Here is a 22863-nt window from a genome sequence, read left to right on the forward strand (position 1 = left end):
TCACACAACTAGAAGCAGGTTCAAACACATTAATGACCAAGCAATCACTTACAATTCCCTTCTAAATTAGGCACCATATCTTACTTTTAACTTCCAATCTTCAATTAAGTACTGTTGCTTTAAAATGCACAAATCTTTCAGCGTGTACCTTACGGATAGAATTACAGAGAATTTTGAGCACAGCTCACACTCAGCAGAGATAAGAGCGAAGGGAGAAGAAAAACTACGCAGCGGTATCATTCCCCCCTCCCATCAGAATGCAGCGTCGTCCTTCACAGAATTCTGTAGTTCTTTAGACTTATCAAAATCAATTTCTACAAAGAAACTCAAAATCACGGGATTTCACTGTAAGAGCAGATAACTGTATAATGAGATTAACCATGTCTTGCCCTTTTTCTGGCCACATGCATTCAGGAAACTTTACAATGTAATGCCACATATAACACGAACTATATCATTACTCAATTCATTCAGTCTCAGATGTAGATTTGAAATATCTATAACGCATCTGTCCGGGATTCCACCACAACTAGAAAGGTCACAAATCTCTTGACACAAAAATGATGTGTGATGATTCATTCATACGTGCTCATTCACTGATTTTTTTTTACTCAATTACTCATCTTTCATCTTATTCAGAGGTTCTCATAGACATATATACAAGGATTCACACAGCCTGCCTATCTTGCACTTTGGATTTGATTAATACTTTTTCCAGGTTCTTTGCTGCACTACTTCCATATCTATCCTCAATTATATCACATAACCGATTTCCTTCTTCAGGTATCTTTCCCTGACTGTTCCCCATCTTATCTTTTATTCTTATCCTGTCTCTCTTGTTGTCTTCCTGTTAGTCCCCTGCCTTAGGTGGTGTATTGGGTAAGCTCAAGACTAGGCTCTACTATACCTCGTTACCTTCTTCCTAAGGTGCTAACAGGCTAAATGGAGTGTCTGTTCCTCGGTGTACTACGTGTTTCGTGTACTTATATGCTATGTAGCATCCGAACAGAAATACTCCCACAACACACAGGATTGTAAATAAAGTGTCCATCTACTGGGGTTCTTCAGTCATATCCTGTCACAGGCTCATTTCACGGTCCTGTGCTCATTCGGTCACACTCTTATCTGTCACAAGGTTTATTCGTAAAGGGTGTTGATTTAAGCTTAGGCGGTGACCTCCCCGAAAGGACGCTGTCACATGGCCCAGTTAGGCAATATCACCACTCTTTGAACGAATACCTACTGTGCAGCTTATTTTTCTACTTTCCACAACCTTTCAAATCAAAGTAGCCATTCAACAACCTCCTCTATTTCTAGTGCGGAATCGTCTATTGTGAAAAACTTGTCCGTCCGGGCTGCGCAGTATGAACTGTTCACCCAGCCTTATATTCCATAATGTCAGACCTCTCCCATTTTGATTTGCATCAGCTCTTTTTCTAAAAATAGCTGTGCACACACAGAACCTACAGTAACCTCTCATTCGAGCAGAAATTACATATGCGTGTCACACCCGATTTCCTCAGAGTTCTTATATGGACCTGATTTTACGGCCCCCTCCTCTACTAGATTCCCCTTTATACGGACCTTAGTTATAATGATAGATTATGAAGAGCAGAGAAGAGAAAAATTGATCTCTTACCTGGCCAGGTGTTTAGGTCTGCTGTTCACAATTTCATCAGTAACTGGTGTGGTCTGTAGATCGGGTAGTCTTGGAGAGGTGCCTATATCAGGTCCCTGTTTCGGGCGCCAGGAAACTGTCGGGATCCCTCAGATTACTCTTTCATCTGAAGGACCGATGTTCTTGGGTGTGAAGCATCATATGTCTCTAATTAAATCAGCTCCGTGGAGAAGAACTACACAGACACCAGCTGTATGGTACAACTCAGGATGCCTCCAAGACGCCTCTGGCTTATCAGTTAGGCTTCCGTCTTTTATAGTAAAGAATTTAAACATTTTACAGACATGCGCAGTACAAATGATTTTACAACTTGTTTTAGACAAAGAAAGTCATTTAGGCGAAAAAGCAGAGGTATTTGACCTTGGTTCACAAGGGAGATGTCTGAGACATCTCCTCGAAGAACAGATAAGGTTTTAAACAAGAGAATGCAACATAGACAGAACTCAATTTAACTCCTTCAGTTCCTATCAGGGGCCGCACACGGTATACAGCAGGAAGAGAGGACACAGGACTCGGTGAGAGGAGAGGACTGAGGGGAAGCACACTGTATACAGCAGGGAGAGAGGACACAGGACTCGGTGTGAGGAGAGGACTGAGGGGCCGCACAATGTATACAGCAGGGAGTGAGGACACAGGACTCTGTGTGAGGAGAGGACTGAGGGGCCACACAATGTATACAGCAGGGAGAGAGGATACAGGTCTCGGTGTGAGGAGAGGACTGAGAGGCAGCACAATGTATACAGCAGGGAGAGCGGACACAGGACTCGGTGTGAGGAGAGGACTGAGGGGCCGCACAATGTATACAGCAGGGAGTGAGGACACAGGACTCGGTGTGAGGAGAAGACTGAGGGGCCGCACACTGTATACAGCAGGGAGAGAGGACACAGGACTCGGTGTGAGGAGAGGTCTGAGGGGCCGAACAATGTATAAAGCAGGGAGAGAGGACATAGGACTCGGTGTGAGGAGAGAACTGAGGGGCCGCACACTGTATACAGCAGAGAGAGAGGACAGAGGACTCGGTGTGAGGAGAGGACTGAGGGGCCGCACACTGTATACAGCAGAGAGAGAGGACACAGGACTCGGTCTGAGGAGAGGACTGAGGGGCCGCACAATGTATACAGCAGGGAGAGAGGACACAGGACTCGGTGTGAGGAGAGGACTGAGGGGCCGCACAATGTATACAGCAGGGAGAGAGGACACAGGACTCGGTGTGAGGTGAGAATTGAGGGGCCGCACAGTGTATACAGCAGAGAGAGAGGACACAGGACTCGGTGTGAGGAGAGGACTGAGGGGCCGCACACTGTATACAGCAGAGAGAGAGGACAGAGGACTCGGTGTGAGGAGAGGACTGAGGGGCCGCACACGGTATACAGCAGGAAGAGAGGACACAGGACTCGGTGAGAGGAGAGGACTGAGGGGAAGCACACTGTATACAGCAGGGAGAGAGGACACAGGACTCGGTGTGAGGAGAGGACTGAGGGGCCACACAATGTATACAGCAGGGAGAGAGGATACAGGTCTCGGTGTGAGGAGAGGACTGAGAGGCAGCACAATGTATACAGCAGGGAGAGCGGACACAGGACTCGGTGTGAGGAGAGGACTGAGGGGCCGCACAATGTATACAGCAGGGAGTGAGGACACAGGACTCGGTGTGAGGAGAAGACTGAGGGGCCGCACACTGTATACAGCAGGGAGAGAGGACACAGGACTCGGTGTGAGGAGAGGTCTGAGGGGCCGAACAATGTATAAAGCAGGGAGAGAGGACATAGGACTCGGTGTGAGGAGAGAACTGAGGGGCTGCACACTGTATACAGCAGGGAGAGAGGACACAGGACTCGGTGTGAGGAGAGGACTGAGGGGCCGCACAATGTATACAGCAGGGAGAGAGGACACAGGACTCGGTTTGAGGAGAGGACTGAGGGGCCGCACAATGTATACAGCAGGAAGAGAGGACACAGGACTCGGTGTGAGGAGAGGACTGAGGGGCCGCACAATGTATACAGCAGGAAGAGAGGACACAGGACTCGGTGTGAGTAGAGGACTGAGGGGCCCCACAATGTATACAGCAGGGAGAGAGGACACAGGACTCGGTGTGATGAGATGACTGAGGGGCCGCACAATGTATACAGGAGGAAGAGAGGACACAGGACTCGGTGTGAGGAGAGGACTGAGAGGCCACACAATGTATACAGCAGGGAGAGAGGACACAGGACTCGGTGTGAGGAGAGGACTGAGGGGCCGCACAATGTATACACAAGGGATTGAGGACACAGGACTCGGTGTGACGAGAGTACTCAGGGGCCTCACAATGTTTACACAAGGGATTGAGGACACAGGACTCGGTGTGAGAAGAGGACTGAGGGACTGCACGATGTATACAGCTGTAAGTAAGGACACAGTGCCCAGTGTGAGGAGAGGACTGAGGGGCCGCACAATGTATACAGTAGGGAGTGAGGACACAGGACTCGGTGTGAGGAGAAGACTGAGGGGCCGCACAATGTATACAGCAGGGAGAGAGGACACAGGTCTCGTCGTGAGGAGAGGACTGAGGGGCCGCACAATGTATACAGCTGGAAATGAGGACAAAGGCCGCAGTGCTGAGGAGAAGACTGAGGGACCGCACAATGTATATAGCAGGGAGAAAGGACACAGGACTCTGTGTGAGGAGAACTCGAGGGGCCGCACAGTGTATACAGCAGGGAGAGAGGATACAGGACTCGGTGTGAGGAGAGGACTGAGGGGCAGCACAATATATACAGCAGGGAGAGAGGACACAGGACTCGGTGTAGGGAGAAGACTGGGGAGGACTTAGGGGCTGCACAATGTATACAGCAGGGAGAGAGGACACAGGACTCGGTGTGAGGAGAGGACACAGGACTCGGTGTGAGGAGAGGACTGAGGGACCACACAATGTATATAGCAGAGAATGAGGACACAGGACTCAGTGTGAGTAGAGGACCAAGGGGCCGCACAATGTATACAGCAGGAAATGAGGACACAGGACTCAGTGTGAGGAGAAGACTGAGGGACTGCACAATTTATACAGCTGCAAGTAAGGACACAGTGCCCAGTGTGAGGAGAGGACTTAGGGGCTGCGCAATGTATAAATCTGGGAATGAGGACACAGCGTGAGGAGAGGTCTGCGGAACTGCACAATGTATACAGCTGGGAATGAGGACACAGGGCCGTGTGTTAGGAGAGGACTGAGGGGGCCGCACATTGTATACAGCTGGGAATGAGGACATAGGATTCGGTGTGAGGAGAGGACTGAGGGGCCGCACAATGTATACAGCTGGAAATGAGGACGCAGGACACGGTGTGAGGAGAGGACTGAGGGGCCACACAATGTATACAGATGGGAATGAGAACACAGGACTCGGTTTGAGGGCTCTCAGGATGTATTTTGGAGACAGGGCTGATGTTCTCTATGGGGCTGCATGTTGAAGGGTTACACAGGGAAATGTCCGTTGTTACTTGTATGGGGCTGCTTATTGTGGGGTACTGAATGGGAAAAGGGTTGATTATACTTATGAGTTGCTGCATGGGGAAGGGGGGATGATGAAGAGGGGCCGCACGCAGACGGGGGATGTTGATGAGGGTCTGTTTTTTTTTTTTTCCTGCAGCTCCATTGAGAATGACCGGAGTAGTAGACATTTCTCTCTCACCCATGACAGCACCACGGAGAGAGGGGATCTTCCCTTCAGGGACAGGAACCTACAGATAAAAAGGGCGGTACCTCTCCTCCGCCTTCAGTTGGGTTCCTGTCCCTGACGGAGGGACCCACAGTACGGCGTACCTGCGTATCCAAGGAGCCGGGGCTGGCCTGTCCGGTAATCGGCAGCGGGGAGGCCCCTGTCGCGGCAGGTGCGGTGCCCGAAGCCGCCACCGCTGGGGCCGATGCGGGCTGCCGGGTGAGCGGGGGGGAGAGACGCTGGAGTCGCCTCTCCGGAAAGGAGTTTGGGGCTCATCGGACCCGGTGAAGCGGGGCAGCGCCATAGTACAGAGAGTACCAAGATGGCCGCTGCCCCGGAAGTAGAGGAGCGACTTCCGGGTCCCGGAACCATGCGCAGGAGCGCGCTCCCCGACCAGCGCGATGCAGGATGGGAGCGGTGACGTCACACGGGCGGCAACTTTAAAAAGGGTGAGGCGCAGAAACTCCTGGCTGGAAGCGATCCTAATAATGGACGATAGCGACCATCAACAGGAGCAGCATGCCAGGCAGCAGCTGAAGCAGCAGCAGCACCACCAACACCACCACCGACAAAAGGAACGAAACATAGAGGGCCGTTCCAGCAGTCACTCCACGCGGCGTAGTACGTCAGCGGCAAGGAGCAAAGCGCCACCAGGAGATCAGCCTATACAGGACCTGACTCGTCTCCCGAACCGGTACCAGCAGACGCGCACCTTTTTCGGGTAAGTGATCTTCGTGAATGTCACCCTTGTAATACAATTCCTCTCCCTTATTAGGGAAAGAAGGCAAAAAAGAACAGGGAATGTCTCACTTGCACTAGATCCCTACCTGTATCATGGGAGAAAAACTGCACAAAAGAAATTGTTTGTCAGGAGACTCCAGATTTCGCATCTGACCTAAGGGCCGCAATTAAATCAGAGGTTCAGAGTGCCCTCGAATCCTTTAAACATAGGGATAAAATGAGGAAAAAAGACACGGTAGAAACCTCCCAGTCAGACTCTTCCACATCGGGAGAAATCTCGTCTAAATCCTCAGAATCCGGCTCCTCAGATGAGGAAACAGGAGGACGCCATTGTTTTCCCCTACAAGAGGTAGACAAACTAGTGAAAGCTGTAAGGTCTACCATGGGGGTATTGGACCCGAGGCCGGATAAAACAGTCCAAGACATAATGTTCGGTGGACTAGGCCAGAAAAAGCGGAGAGTATTTCCGCTTAACGAAATTGTCAAGGGTCTAATCTAAAAAGAATGGGATAAGCCAGACAGGAAAAATACTACCGTCCCTTCCCTTTAAAAGAAAATATCCCTTAGAGGAGGAAGCATCCACGTCTTGGGATAAAGCACCGAAACTCGATGTAGCAGTCGCTAAAGCCTCAAAAAAATTCGCCCTTCCCTTTTGAGGACATGGGCACCCTCAGGGACCCCCTAGATAAAAAGACGGATACCTTTCTAAAGGGGGCTTGGGAGTCGGCAGGCGGTAACCTCAGGCCAGCGATAGCGGCGACATGTACCTCAAGAGCCCTAATAGTATGGGTGGACCAACTTGAGAAACAGCTGAGGGAAGGGACACCAAGAGATAAAATCTTAGATTCTATCCCAGTAATAAGGGGAGCGGCTGCATTCCTAGCGGACTCATCGGCCGATTCAGTCAGGCTATCGTCCAAAACAGCAGCACTTTCAAACGCGGCCCGAAGGACACTATGGCTTAAAAGTTGGCCAGGGGACCTACAGACCAAATTGAAGTTATGCTCAATTCCCTGTGAAGGGAAATTCCTTTTTGGGGAGACGTTAGATGACATCCTCCAGAAAGCAGGGGACAAGAAAAAAGGATTCCCAAATTTAGGGCCAGCGGCATTTAAGAGGCCCTTTCGAAATAGGAGGTTTTTTCAGAGGAGACCACCAAGGGAACAAAAGTGGGATGACAAAAGAAGAGATAGACGCTTCTTCTTTAATAGCTCTCCCCCAGACAAAAAGCCCTCCAAGTGACAGTGCGCCCAGGGTGGGGGGAAGGGTTAACCCTTTTCCTTCCAGCCTGGAGGAGAATTTCAAACAACCCATGGATAATAAAACTAATCCAGGAGGGCCTAAGAATAGACTTTCTCTCTCTCTCTCTCTCCCGGCTCAAAAATATGTAACAACGCCGCTGAGATCCAGTACGCGAGAACAAGAAGCGCTAGAAAGCGAGGTCCTGGGCCTAGTAAAAAAAGGAGTCCTCCAGGAGGTTCCCCTGCAGGATATAGGCAGAGGGTTCTACTCCCCCCTTTTTCTAGTGATCAAACCAGACGGCGTCAAGAATCAGAGCTTCAAAATGGAGTCGATCAAGTCTACCACCAAAGTCCTGTTTCCAAACTGCTACATGACGGTGTTGGATTTCAGCGACGCCTACTATCACGTCCCTATCCACAGAGACTCCAGGAAATATCTGAGGTTAGCCGTCTCAATAAAGGGCAAGGTGAAAGAATTCCAGTACAGAGCCCTGCCGTTCGGAATATCGATAGCCCCGCGGGTATTCACCAAAATAGTAGCGGAAATGATGGCTCATATAAGGGAACAAGATATAATAATAATTCCATATCTAGACGATTTCCTAATAACAGGCAGCTCGGCTCAAAAATGCAGGGAACAGAGAGACAGGGTGATGAACACTCTACAAGACCTAGGCTGGCTTCTAAATCTAAAAAAATCAAGATTAGAGCCCAACAGGGTACAAGAATTCTTGGGCCTAACACTAGACTCAAACATTCAGGAGTGTCGCCTCCCAGACCACAAAAAGGAGAAGATCGCTCAAATTACAGCAAGAGCAATCCAAAATCCCTCCATGACACTAAGGAAGGCTATGTCACTGCTGGGTTCCCTATCCGCTTGCCTGCCAGCAGTTCAATGGGCTCAGTTACACACGAGAGATCTCCAGTGGGACGTATTGGCCAACCAGGCAGCAATAGGGGGACACCTAGAGGGTCGCATTACCCTAAATTCAAGAACTACTCATTCTCTAGCTTGGTGGGGAAACCAGGAAAATCTGTCCAAAGGGATCCCCTGGGTAACAAAGATAACACACATAGTGACAACGGATGCCAGTCCCACGGGATGGGGAGCGCACACGAACAACGAGGTGACTCAGAACGTATGGGGAAATCAAGAACTAAAAGCCTCCTCAAATCAAAAAGAGCTTTTAGCAGTAGGTTATGCCCTGGCACACTTCCTACCCCGGCTCCAAAATCACCATGTCCGCATTCTTTCGGACAATCGAGTCACAGTGGCCTATATAAACCATCAGGGGGGAACCAGGTCCCAAACCCTAATGGACACATCCGCCAAAATCCTCAAACTGGCAGAGGCAAACCTGCTATCTCTGACAGCCCTACACATCCACGGTACAGAGAATCAAAGGGCAGAATTTCTGAGCCGCACCCGATTACGACAGGGGGAATGGGTACTAAAACGGTCCATTTTTCGGCAGATTGTAAAAATGTGGGGGACCCCAGACATAGATCTGTTTGCCAATTTCAAAAACAAAAAAGTAGACTCCTTCTGCTCCCTAGATCCCAGGGGGAATCCTCTAACCCTGGACGCGCTTATGATCCCATGGACAAAGCGTCTAACATATGCCTTTCCCCCAATCATGCTCATTCCAGCGGTCCTAAGGAAAGTCAGGGAGGACGGGGCAAGAATGATACTGATAGCCCTTTTCTGGCCCAAAAGAACCCGGTTTTCCTGGCTAAGAATGCTCTCAGTAACCGACCCATGGATCCTACCGGATCTCTCGGATCTGCTATCGCAGGGCCCAGTGTTATATCCTCAAGCACCGAACCTCCATTTAACAGTATGGAATTTGAGAGGGCACTGATGAGGGACAGGGGATTTTCAGAGAACCTGATAACTACACTACAAAAAAGTAGGAAACCGGTTACCATGAGTGCTTACGGCAGAACATGTGAAAAAATTTCTATCCACGTCTAGGGCAAAGGTTCAGGACGGGGTTCAGATTGATAAGATCCTAGAATTTCTACAAAAGGACCTAGAACAGGGTCTGGCGGTCAACACATTAAAAGTACAAATAGCGGCGTTAGGCACCCTCTATAACCATGATGTGGCAGATGACCCCTGGGTAGCACGGTTTATTAAAGCCGCAACCAGATCTAGGCCAATAGCCAGTCAAAGGTTACCGTCTTGGGACCTGAATCTTGTACTTTCAACACTGACAGGCCCTCCGTTTGAACCAATTCACTTGGCACCCCTAAAAATCCTATCACTTAAAACGGTGCTTCTGGTGGCACTAACATCAGCTCGAAGAGTGAGCAATATTCAAGCCTTGTCAGCAAGGCCTCCTTTTACAAAAATTCTAGAGGATAGAGTCATCCTAAAACCTGACCCAGCCTATTTACCTAAAGTATCATCACATTTCCACAGGTCCCAGGAGGTAGTCCTTCCTTCCTTCTGCCCAAATCCAAAAAATAAGGGGGAAGAAAAATTCCACACTTTAGATGTTAAAAGGTGCCTAGTACAGTACTTAGAGGCCACCAAAAAGTGTAGGAAGGAAGGCTCTCTCTTTGTGTGTTTCCAGGGTCCTCGGAAGGGGCTCAAAGCATCCAAGAGTACCCTGGCAAGGTGGATAAGGGATGCGATTGCCCTGGCATATTCATCCAGCGGGAATACCATCCCAGAGGGGCTGAGAGCTCATTCCACAAGGGCAATGGCGACCTCATGGGCTGAAAAATCTGAGGTATCAATAGAACAAATCTGTAAGGCGGCCACCTGGTCATCACCTTCGACCTTTTTTAGGCACTATAGATTAGATCTAGCCTCTACGTCTGACCTGACCTTCGGGAGAAGGGTCCTTCAGGCGGTGGTCCCTCCCTGAGCTACCAATCTCTGTAATTCTCTCCGTGGTGCTGTCATGGGTGAGAGAGAATAGCTTAGTTACTCACTGATAACGGTGTTTCTCGGAACTCATGACAGCACCCGCTTATTCCCCTCCCCTTCACGAGTATGGTGAGCACGTTTTTACTGTTAGTGTTTCTGTTTAGGCACGGTGCTTTGATAAGTAAGCAGTATTATACCATTGTGTATATATTTCTGTTGTCTAACCTGGAGACCCTCTGATGCTCTGTAACCAACTGAAGGCGGAGGAGAGGTACCGCCCTTTTTATCTGTAGGTTCCTGTCCCCGAAGGGCGGATCCCCTCTCTCCGTGGTGCTGTCATGGGTTCCGAGAAACACCGCTATCGGTGAGTAACTAAGCTATTTGTAACCAGGATGGAAACTCCCTGTTTTTCACATCAGTCCATGCCCCAGCTGTCGCACACTCATTGATCGGTAAGTTATCATCTATTAAAGTGACTGTCAGCACAGAATGACTATTCAAACCAAGCACAGGCGCTCAGTGCACACTTTGTGTGGCCAATCATTTCGGCAAAGCTGAAAAGCAGTAGTGCGCATGTGACGATGAACTTGTCCCAGAACACAGAAATGGCAGCGAAATACTTCCGGGACATTGTTCACTGGCGCATGCGCACTACTGCTTTTCGGCTTTGCCCCCAGCTGGGCAAAGCATGCTGCGCACGCGCAATAGGATATTGCAATGCTCACGCACGTAATCTGGATGCCAACTACAGAAATTCCAAGAAAGATTGCGTACAGTGGCCAAGTAGGGGTGGAGGGAAGGAGCCACAACACTGCCCATCGGACCGGACACAGCTCATTTACAAACCGTGCCCAATTGAGGTGGCAGATTCTCTCTTAGTGCTCCTTCCATCTACTTGTTTTTTTCCCATATCTCTGCCCTCCCTCTATTTTGATTGACAGCTTTGGCTTTATAGAACCAGAGAAGGTCAGACATAGATGGAAAACAAGTAGGTGGGAAGGAGAACTAACTTTTTGGCCACACCAAGGGTACATTGCGTGAATGTGCTTGGAACAGTCATTCTTTGCGGACAGTCCCTTTATGGCCCTCAACATATTACAGTTGTGGCCAAAAGTATTGACACCCCTGCAATTCTGTCAGATAATACTCCGTTTCTTCCTGAAAATGATTGCAAACACAAATTCTTTGGTATTATCTTCATTTAATTTGTCTTAAATGAAAAAACACAAAAGAGAATGAAGCAAAACATTGATCATTTCACACAAAACTCCAAAAATGGGCCCGACAAAAGTATTGGCATCCTCAGCCAAATACTTGGTTGCACAACCGTTAGCCAAAATAACTGCGACCAACCGCTTCCGGTAACCATCAATGAGTTTCTTACAATGCTCTGCTGGAATTTTAGACCATTTCTTCTTTGGCAAACTACTCCAGGTCCCTGATATTTGAAGGTTGCCTTCTCCAAACTGCCATTTTTAGATCTCTCCACAGGTGTTCTATGGGATTCAGGTCTGGACTTATTGCTGGCCACCTTAGAAGTCTCCAGTGCTTTCTCTCAAACCATTTTCTAGTGCTTTTTGAAGTGTCTTTTGGGTCATTGTCCTGCTTGAAGACCCATGACCTCTGAGGGAGACCCAGCTTTCTCACACTGGGCCCTACATTATACTGCAAAATTTGTTGGTAGTCTTCAGACTTCATAATGCCATGCACACGGTCAAGCAGTCCAGTGCCAGAGGCAGCAAAGCAACCCCAAAACATCAGGGAACCTCCGCCATGTTTGACTGTAGGGACCGTGTTCTTTTCTTTGAATGCCTCTTTTTTTCTCCTGTAAACTCTGTTGATGCCTTTGCCCAAAAAGCTCTACTTTTGTCTCATCTAACCAGAGAACATTCTTCCAAAACGTTTTAGGCTTTTTCAGGTAAGTTTTGGCAAACTCCAGCCTGGCTTTTTTATGTCTCGGGGTAAGAAGTGGGGTCTTCCTGGGTCTCCTACCATACAGTCCCTTTTCATTCAGACGCCGACGGATAGTACGGGTTGACACTGTTGTACCCTCGGACTGCAGGGCAGCTTGAACTTGTTTGGATGTTAGTCGAGGTTCTTTATCCAACATCCACACAATCTTGCGTTGAAATCTCTTGTCAATTTTTCTTTTCCGTCCACATCTAGGGAGGTTAGCCACAGTGCCATGGGCTTTAATCTTCTTGATGACACTGCGCACGGTAGACACAGGAACATTCAGGTCTTTGGAGATGGGCTTGTAGCCTTGAGATTGCTCATGCTTCCTCACAACTTGGTTTCTCAAGTCCTCAGACAGTTCTTTGGTCTTCTTTCTTTTCTCCATGCTCAATGTGGTACACACAAGGGCACAGGACAGAGGTTGAGTCAACTTTAATCCATGTCAACTGGCTGCAAATGTGATTTAGTTATTGCCAACACCTGTTAGGTGCCACAGGTAAGTTACAGGTGCTGTTAATTACACAAATTAGAGAAGTATCACATGATTTTTCAAACAGTGCCACTCTCTTTTTATGTTTGGTGTGGAATTATATCCAATTTGGCTTTAGGACAATTCTTTTTGTGTTTTTTCATTTAAGACAAATTAAATGAAGATAATAATACCAAAGAATTTGTGTTTGCAATCATTTTCAGGAAGAAACTGCGTATTATCTGACAGAATTGCAGGGGTGTCAATACTTTTGGCCACAACTGTAGATAACCCTCTGCCCTACAGCAGTTTGGCCAACAGCTCTCTCCAGACTATCACACACAAAAGGGAGCACTCTGACAAACGTTCATGTGCTGTTAATTAGCAGATGTCTGTCTACTGTCGCGGCAGCTTATCTGCAGAGAGAACAAGAGGATCAACCATTGGAATTCCAACACGCTGGTTCCTTCCCTCAATGCACTAATTATGGAAGGAAAGCTGAGAGACCTCATGCACGTCAGATTGTGGTTGAACCTGCCGACTTTAACCTGTGCATGGAAGCCTTAGTGTGACCAGTAGAATAGATATTATGGTGTGCACATAAATCATGAGCCTTAATGCAGTAACTCCGATCTACTCACCTTTGTAGTGAGACAGCTAGAATGGAGTTGCTGTACAGAGGATGTCCTTATAGACAGTACGGTGTGCCCAGAAATCATGAGCCTCAGTTCAGCAACTCCTGTCTAGTCACCTCTGTAGTGAGACAGCTAAAATGGAGTTGCTGTACAGAGGACGTCCTTATAGACAGTACTGTGTGCCCAGAAATTATGAGCCTCAGTGCAGCAACTCTGATCTACTCATCTCTGTACTGAGACAGCTAGAATGGAGTTGCTGTACAGAGGACATCCTTATAGGCAGTACTGTATGCACATAAATCTTTAACCTCAGTACAGTAACTCCAATCTAGTCATCTCTAGTGAGACAGCTAGAGTGGTGTTGCTGTCTGAAGGATGTCCTTATGGACAGTGCGGTGTGTACAGGAATCATGGACCTTAGTGCAGCAACTCAGCAATGGAGTTGCTGGAAGGAGCTGAACAGGAACCTCCAATCTAGGCGCAACCATACTGGTATCAGAGCTGCACTCAAGGAGGCCACGCTCCTTCTGGTGACATCTCGCATGGTCAAGTGGGCATGACGTCAGCAAAGGTCCTTTAACCTATGTGGAGTCAGCCTGACCTGGTATGCGGCGCTGTAGGTGGAGGACTGTATAGAGTCTTCATTATTCTCTGGATTATTTATTCCTCTTCGTACTATATCACCTCCTTGCTCTGCATCGCTGTACACACATCACACTCGCTATAGTCCTTATTCACACCTGTGCTTCCTGTCTGTATCTGCAGTGATGCGTTTTCCTCTTTGCCTCCAGACAATAATGTCCTCCCCTTTGTCCCGGCCACTGTAATAATTCTCCCTTCTTCCCCCACATCACAATATTCCCATATTCACCTGCATGTGGCCATAATTCCTTCTATGAGCCCCTAAATAGTATTAATGGTCCATGTGTGTCTCCATATATTAGTAATGTCACCTATGTGCCCTCCATATACTAGGAATACCACCTATGTGCCCCCATATATTAGTAATGTCACCCATGTGCCCCCATAAATTAGTAATGCCACCTTTGTTCCCCATATATTTGTAGTGCCAACTATGTGCCCCCATATATTAATAATGTCACCTATGTGCCTCCATATATTAGCAATGTCACCTATGCGTCCCCATAAATTAGTATTGTCACCTCTGTGCCCCATATATTAGTAATGCAAATGCAACCTCTGTGCCCCATATATTAGTAATGTCACCTATGTGCATCCATATATTAGTAATGTCACCTGTGTGCCTCCATATATAGCCACCATATATTAGTAATGTCACCTGTGTGCCCCCATATATTAGTAATGTCACCTATGTGCCCCATATATTAGTAATGCCACCTCTGTGCCCCATATATTAGTAATGTCACCTGTGTGCCACCATATATTAGAAATGTCACCTATGTGCCTCCATATATTAGTAATGTCACCTATGTGTCCCCATATATTAGTAATGTCCGTATGTGCCTCCATGTATTAGTAATGTCACCTATGTGCCCGCATATATTAGTCACGTCACCTATGTGCCTCCATATATTGGTCATTCCATTGCAATTTTCTTCTGTTTTTATTTTGAGCTTTTGTTCTCTGGTAATAGTGTGTTAGAAAATGCATCATGTGTAGAAAAAAAATTCTGTATACGTTCATTTTGCTAAGGTGAGCAACAGGATGAGGTCCTTAGCTCAGGGCACGAGGCCTACTTAAATGGTACCGATTAAAGTTGAGCGACTTTGGTCGGATCGAGTTTCATGAAACAAAATTTGAGTCGGATGAAACTGGTCCGACTAGGGCAAAAAAAAGTCGGAGTTTTGTCCGAAACCCGACCCCAATGCAAGTCAATTTGGGATAAAAGTCGGCATTGAGCGGCTGACATTCATCCACTCAATGCCGACTTTTATTCCCCATTGACTTGCATTGGGGTCGGGTTTCGGACGAAACTCCGACTTTTTTTGCCCTAGTCAGACCAGTTTCATCCGACTCAAATTTTGTTTCATGAAACCCGATCTAACCAAAGTCGCTCAACTCTAGTACCGATTCCAGTGTCGGTAAGCGAGATGAGAATTAGCATTAAGGAAGATGAGTCTATGAGAAGCGTATTTAGCTGCTGACTCTGACGAAGAAACTGCTTGGTGTTTGTGGCTTAAAATATATAGGTTTTATTAGTAGATGTCAGGAAGAAAACTAAATACTGTAAAATAATAAATCTCCTGATATGTTTCCCTTATTATCTCCAGTAATTGTATTATTGCACAGGATTTTTATGATGTTACATCGACTCATCTTCTCATTCAGGTCTCTACAATATCAGATCCTCTCAGTGAAGATCTTCTATATAAGAGAATTTTCCTGATTTACCCATCAAGGATGGATATGGACAGAGACAAGATGGCGGAGAGGATATTACACCTCACCCTAGAGATCCTCTTCCGGCTTACTGGAGAGGTGAGAGATTCTGATGACGTCACATTACATCATTCTTATCTATGGGAATAACAGATGGACAGAACTGGAGAGGTGAGGACTCTGGAAATGTCTGTAGTGAGATTTATTAATGTGTCTCTCCATAACCAGGATTACACAGTAGTGAAGAAGACCTCTAGTGAGCGCTGTCAGGACCCTGTGTCTGAGGGATGGGGAAGACCCCTGAGCCCAATCACAGGGCCTCCACCTCACCCCCTGATACATGAGGACATCAATGACCAGAAAATCCTAGAACTCATCTACAAGATGATTGAGCTGCTGACTGGAGAGGTGACACTGCTGGGATTGCTGGGAAATTATACAATAATGCCATAAAGAAGTCGGTGTGATGACGGTATTGTATGTGTCAGGTTCCTATAAGGTGTCAGGATGTCGCTGTCTTTTTCTCCATGGAGGAGTGGGAGTATTTAGAAGGATACAAAGATGTATACAAGGACATCATGATTGAGGTTCCCCAGCCCCTCACATCACCAGGTAATAGACAGGACTACATACACACGACCTATAATTGTCTGTATGTAAAGATTGAATTCAGTCCCTGTATGTGTTTCCTCCAGATCTATCCAGTAAGAGGACAACACAAGAGCGATGTCCCCGTCCTCTTCTTCCACAGGACTGTAAACAAGAAGATCCCAATGTTCCTCAGGATCATCAGGTAGATGGAGAGAAGGTGTCCGGAGATCTCCCCTATGATGTGTAGACGGCTGTGAAGGTCTTGTGCTCAGTCTTGTTTTATCCACCAGTATTATATGTTTAATACTTGTGTAATGAGAACATTGGAGATGGCAGGATTAGAGCTGATCATAGATGTGACTTCTCCATCTGTCTGTGACTTTTACAATATTTGTTTCAGGGTGAAGATCTGACCCATATTAATACTACAGAGACATATGTGAGGGGCGATGAGTGGTGTAAAGAGGAGATTCCTACGTATGACTACCCAGGTGAGTGGTGATCACTAAATGCAGAGACGTCACAGATTCTTCTCAGTCTCCGTCTGTGGCTGCTTTGTCAGTGGTGTAGACTGGAGGTACCACAATCACCATTTTGCTTCTAGACTACGGCATATTCATCCACCCAAAACTGTTCAAATGAATTTGGGCATTGAAATCGCTTTTCTATTGCACTTACCACCTGGAGAATCCAGTCCAGTCTTTCTGACCAAACTTCACTTTTATGATCAACAACATTAAATGTGCAGTGAGGCCTAGTGTGAATTTCTGTACAATAACAAGAGAATTTCCCTTTATCCTGATTTTTCAATGTGTTCTATAACAGACACACAGTAGCTCCAATGGTCCACCATAAATAAGTGCAATTCCGGTTTAGAGTTGGAGTTCTCCCCCAAACATTATTCTGTCTTTTTTTCAATCTGTATGATAGTTTGATTGTGGTGGGATCGGCCTGTCTGATGTATGTGAGTTTACAACTTCCTGGTATCTTTGAAAAATGTCTCCATTTCCTCTGCCAAATGACCGAGATCTAACTTTAAGACATCTCCGCTCTTCTCAGACATTTAAAAATAACTTTTTGAAACAAAGATTTCTTTTTGAAATTCATCTGACACAAAATATTGTCCCTCACCATAGTTTAGATTGCCCAGAGCCACCGAGCCTCATAATCTAATTACCCCAGAGAAGTTTCACCACTAGTTACTCATTTATTACTGATGAAGACTGTTAAATTTGATCATTAGATGTTAATGTCTATAGTCTGTTTTTTACTACATTAGTTGGTGCCCAAAATCCTCTGATTTAACCTCTTCCCGCAGCCAGTTTTGTGTTCCTAATCAGGCCCCATTTTTCAAATCTGATGTGTCACTTTATGTGGTGATAACTTTGAAATTCTTTACAAATAATAATAGAAGACAAATGGACCTTAAATTATTTTCCAACTTCTCTTGAATCTGACAATACCCTATATACAGTTGGGCACATGGCATGGTTAAGAAAGGAAGGAGTGCCATTTAGCTATTTGAATGCAGATCTTGCTGGAATAGTTTACAGACACAATGTATTGGGGGCACTGTTCGTGGTCACCTGGCAGCTCAAAAGATGTCCACCATGAACAAGATTGGTACTATCTACACCGGTTTCCAGATCCCAGATATTGCCTTGCTCATCATCCTATAGCCCCTCTACATGGATCTGGCCTTACAGAGAGACCCCTGGGCTTGGGCCACTGTGTTACCTGTTGTTCTGTGGTGTGAGATGGCAAGAATATTCATGTTGCTGGGTCAGAACCAGGAGGACAGAGAAAATACAAAATGCAAATATACCATTTTATTACCCAACACACTGTGCCTGTATTGTGCTCCAGGAGACACATGCACACCGTAAATTAAGTGGGTTCTTCTCCCTATAGTAATGTCAAATATTTGAATGCCAAATGTGGTTGGGCACGCTGCAAGGCTCAGAAGTGAGGAGGATATTTGACTTTGGGATAACGGATATTACTGGATTGGTTTGTAGAAGCCATGTTGCTTTTCTGGAACCTTTGAGCCTCTAATAATGTGGAAACCTCTATTTTTCCCCTTCTTCCATGACCGCATCACCTGAGAAAGGGTATCTGCCCACCAAGTACAGGAAACCTACTGAATAAAAGGGTAGTATCTCTCTTCCATATCAGTTGGTTTCCTGTCCTTGAGGGAACCGAAGGAAGAGCAGTACCCTAAAGACTCCTGGTCCGGAAGCTGTTCAGGACAAGATGCCTTTCGGATGGGGGATGCACATCCACTGGCTAGGTAGTCGGCGCAGCGCTGTGCAGGCAGAGACCTCTTGGAAAAAGTCTCCTGCTGACACGAGGTCCCTTGTCTGCGCACTCTGGGGCTGCAGGACTACCCCGTGATGAGTGCTACGAGACATGCTTCAGGAGCTGCGGGGTGCGCTGGTGGAAGTTCCGGCGCACCCCAGTGATGAGCACACTGGAAACATGGCCGCCCAGGTCTGCGCAGGTCGTGGGAGTCTACCACTTCCAAGGGACAACATTCATGTGAACCAATCCTATCTTCATCTCCGGTACCCTAGACTGAACCTCAGAATGGTGAGTGATCTTCATAAAAGTTAACCATGTCAAATAGGTCCTTTTCTCTATGTATTTTTTACTAGGGAAGGCCCATGAGGTGTAGCGCCAAGCAGAATAACAAAGAATGTGTCTTGTGCAGGGACAACATATCCAGCACATATATAACACAAAAAACTTCCCCAATTGTATTCAGAAGACCATCTCTAAAGAAACCCCCAGTTTTTCTATGATTTAAAATCCTTAATAAAATCAGAGATCCAGGACTCCTTAAAATACCTGATGAAGCAGGGAAAGGTGAAAAAGAAACCGAAGTAGCAGGCATCTGATTCGGATGGGTCAGTAATATTGGAAGATAGGGACAACTCGGACTCATCTCATGGCTCCTCCCCCCCTTCCTCCTCTGACAGTGACATAGGGGTAGGCCGTCTAGGCCGGCGGAAGACGCTGACAAATTGGTAAGGGCCATTAGGACAACCATAGGCATCGCAGATTCTAAAACCCCTAGAACAGTTCAGGACATCATGTTCAGGGATTTAGATCAGAAAAAGAGTCGCTCATTCCCAGTCAATGAAAAAATTAAAATGCTCATTGACAAAGAATGGAAGAGACATGATAAAAAGGGTCCGATACCATTTGCATGAAAAAGGAGGTACCCTTTTGACGAGGAGAAGACCCCTAAGATTGATGTAGCAATAGCAAAATCCTCCAAAAAGGCCACCTTAACTATTTAGAATCTGGGAACTCTTAGGGACCACCTGGACAATAAAGCTGAAATTATTTTAAAACAAACATGGTAAACTGCAGAAGGGGCATTAAAGCCAGCAATAGCAGCAACCTGCACGGCCAGATCCTTGATGGTCTGGTTACAATAACTAGATGATCAGATCAAGAATAACGCTCCGAGAGAAAAGATGCTGACAAATCTCCTGCTAATACATGGTGCTGCTTCCTTCCTCGTAGACGCTTTGTCGGACGCAGTCAGGTTAGCGGCCAGTTCAGCGAATGTATCAAACGCTGCATGCAAAGCATTGTGGCTCAAATCTGGCCAGTGGATATCCAATCTAAGCCAAAGTTATGATCAATGTCGTGAGAGGAAATATCTCATTGGGCAAGCACTAGATGACATTCTAGATAAGGCAGCAAACAGGAAGAAGGGGTTTCCCAGTGTCTCCTTTCTGCAATCTAAAAGTTCCTTTCACAAGGGAAGATACAACAGGAACAAGTCCCTCAGAGAACAGGTGAAGGACAGGAAGTCAAGGAGTGGAGGCTTCATGTTCGGAGGCACTTCCTCTGAGACTAGAAAGCCTTCTAAGTGACAGGCTTCCCCAGATAGGAGGAAGGCTTTCCCACTTCCAGCATGCCTGGAAGAAAATTTCTTCCAATACCTGGATTCTGAAGATTAGATGGTCAGCGCTAAAGTTAGAATTCAGGTCTGCTCCCTGACACACCTTCAAGAAATCATCACCAAGAAGTCCTGGAGAACAGTTAGCCCTGGAGGCAGAAGTACTAAGCTTAGTACAAAAACAAGTGCTGACGGAGGTGCCAGTACAGCATCAGGGGAAAGGATTCTATTCTCCACTATTCCTGATAAATAAAACACAGCACTGTGACGATCTGAGGTTGTGGGTTGTAACTATCACCTGGGAATGTTAACGATGCAGCTCACTTTATTTCTTCTGTCCACGGTTGCACAGCAAATCCTGGTTGATGGACAAAATACAATGTCCTCAGTCCACAAGTTCCCAACCTGAGATCGGTAGTTCCACTGCCCTGTACCAGGCGATATCCACTGACTTCCAACTTTTGGTTGGCCCACAGCTTTTGGTATCTCCAGCCGGTATAATGTGCAGTCACAGCCTATGTTCCTCCAAACGATGGCTATCCTGACTGAAGATCATGGATACCTTTTCAGCCAAAAACAACATTTCCTCATCAGTCCTCGATACCCCAAGCCGCCCTCCTCCAGAATTGAGCCTGACCTTCGGGAAACCCTCCCCTCCCAAAGCTAACTGTGCCTTGTGGGGTTGTATCACTCAGGCTGAGATCTATCAACTGGGATTGCATGTGAGACCCCCTGTAGTGAAGGTTCCCCTGGGTCTACTATCCCCATTCATGCAATGGGCCTAGTTCCTGGCAGCACAATGGATTGAGACCTTGAGATACAGTTGAGATTGATAGAATGATTGCTTTACATTTACCTTTAGCAATCTTCTGTCTGGCCTTTGGTTTAGATAAGATCTGTCGAGCACGTCCTCCTCTGCATGTAGTCACTGAATGAAAACATTGATTCCTGAGGCTAAACTGATGAGCAAGCTAATCACTAATAAAACACATTAATAAAATCACTAATAAAACAACAATATCGACGCTTCCGGTGCTCCGTGCTTTAAAAGTCTGCATCCCAAAGATCAGTGGACTCTGCTCCATGGGTATTGGTCCAATAGTCTTTAGTCTGTGGCCAGTTCTTCACAGGACGATAATCAACCTGAAGGAACTGAACAAGTTTCTGGTCTACAGATCCTTCAAGATGGAGTCCATAAATTCAACTATCAAATTACTGTTCCCAGACTGTTATGAGTGTCCTGGACTTAAATGATGCTTACAACCATGTCCCAATCCATCTGGAAGACCAACAGTACCTGAGAGTAACCTTGTACATAAACAAGCAAGTAGCAAGTAAAGCACTTTCGGTACAGAGCTCTACCCTTTGGGCTTTCCATGGCCCTGAGGGTATTTACAAAGGTTATTCAAGAGGTTACAATACATCTTCGGGAAGGGAATGTTTTAATAATTTCATACTTGGACAATTTTTTGGTGTGGACAGATCGATAGAAGAATGCAATCACCAACTGATGCAAGTCAGAACCAGCCTATCCCAGCTAGGATGGATATTAAGTCTAGAAAAGTCAAAACAGGAACCACTAAGGATTCAGTCTTTCTTAGGGCTTATCTTGGACACAGGGGAATAGATGTGTCGGGTACCAGAAGAAAAGAAGACAAAGGTCATAACCCTAATAGCAGCAGTGACCAGACCAGATATGACTCTAAGGAAGGCAATGTCACTGCTGGGGACAATAACTTCCTGTATTCTGGCAGTCTAGTGGGTCCAGATACATTTAAGATACATTGCAGGTACTTACAGCAGAACATCCTGAAAGGAGAAAAGAAGCTCAAGGGCTATTTAGAAGGGAAGATTGCACTTTCCCGGGTGACTATCAATTCCATGGCCTGGCTGGAGTTGGAGAATTTATCACAGGGAATTTTTTGGTCCTATCAGATTATGGATGTGATCACGACAGATACCAGCTCTGAAGTTTGGGGAGCACATCTCCGAGATTGCATAGTCCAGAGAGTCTGGTCAGAGACAGAAAAACATTTTTCTCGAACATAAAAAGAAGAATGCAGTTGTGAAGCTCCTTCCACATCTAATGCAGCAGTGAAGAATGCAGTTGTGGAGCTCCTTCCACATCTAATGCAGCAGTGAAGAATGCACTTGTGAAGCTCCTTCCACATCTAATGCAGCAGTGAAGAATGCACTTGTGAAGCTCCTTCCACATCTAAAGGGTCATCATATTAAAATTATGTCAGACAAGTGGACACCGGTTGCTTACATCAACCATCGGGGCGTACAAAATCTTATCCCCTGATGTTGACAAAACAAATCCGTTGATTCGTAGAACAGTATCAATTAGTACTAACCACACTGCACATGAGAGGGAAGGAAACGAGAGAGAAGACTTCCTCAGTCCGAATACACTAAGGCACAGAGAATGGCAGCTGAATCCAGTAATATTACAGCAATGCTGGAACGCTGGGGACAGCCAGAAATAGACTTCTTCGCTAACGTGCGAAACATAAAAACAGAAAGCTTCTGCTCTCTGAATCCGAAGGAAAGTTCCCATGTAGAGAATACACTAGACATTCCCTGGAACTTCAACCTAACCTATGCTTTCTCCCTGTTAATGTTGAATCCGGCAGTATTGAAGAAGATTCGGGAAGAGAGATCAAGCGTTATTCTAATTGCACCTTTTTGGCTCGAGAGACCATGGT

General features: G+C 46.5%; 2 protein-coding genes across 2 annotated transcripts in view; one reads left to right on the top strand and one right to left on the bottom strand.

Annotated features, from left to right (window-relative positions):
• The window catches only part of LOC141047266 (uncharacterized), an 801716-nt gene that overhangs the window by 260153 nt on the left and 518700 nt on the right, over window positions 1-22863 (bottom strand). The window lies entirely within an intron of this gene.
• The window catches only part of LOC141047228 (uncharacterized), a 39551-nt gene that overhangs the window by 11343 nt on the left and 5345 nt on the right, over window positions 1-22863 (top strand). The window contains exons 2-6 of the mRNA XM_073542186.1: window positions 15601-15750; window positions 15880-16059; window positions 16140-16263; window positions 16347-16444; window positions 16643-16733. Of these exons, the coding sequence (XP_073398287.1) occupies window positions 15673-15750; window positions 15880-16059; window positions 16140-16263; window positions 16347-16444; window positions 16643-16733 (571 nt within the window). The 5' untranslated portion in view covers window positions 15601-15672. The remainder of the gene's footprint in view (window positions 1-15600; window positions 15751-15879; window positions 16060-16139; window positions 16264-16346; window positions 16445-16642; window positions 16734-22863) is intronic.

The sequence above is a fragment of the Dendrobates tinctorius genome, unplaced genomic scaffold (assembly GCF_039654945.1).
Source record: "Dendrobates tinctorius isolate UK_male_01 unplaced genomic scaffold, ASM3965494v1 ptg000126l, whole genome shotgun sequence".
NCBI lineage: Eukaryota > Metazoa > Chordata > Amphibia > Anura > Dendrobatidae > Dendrobates > Dendrobates tinctorius.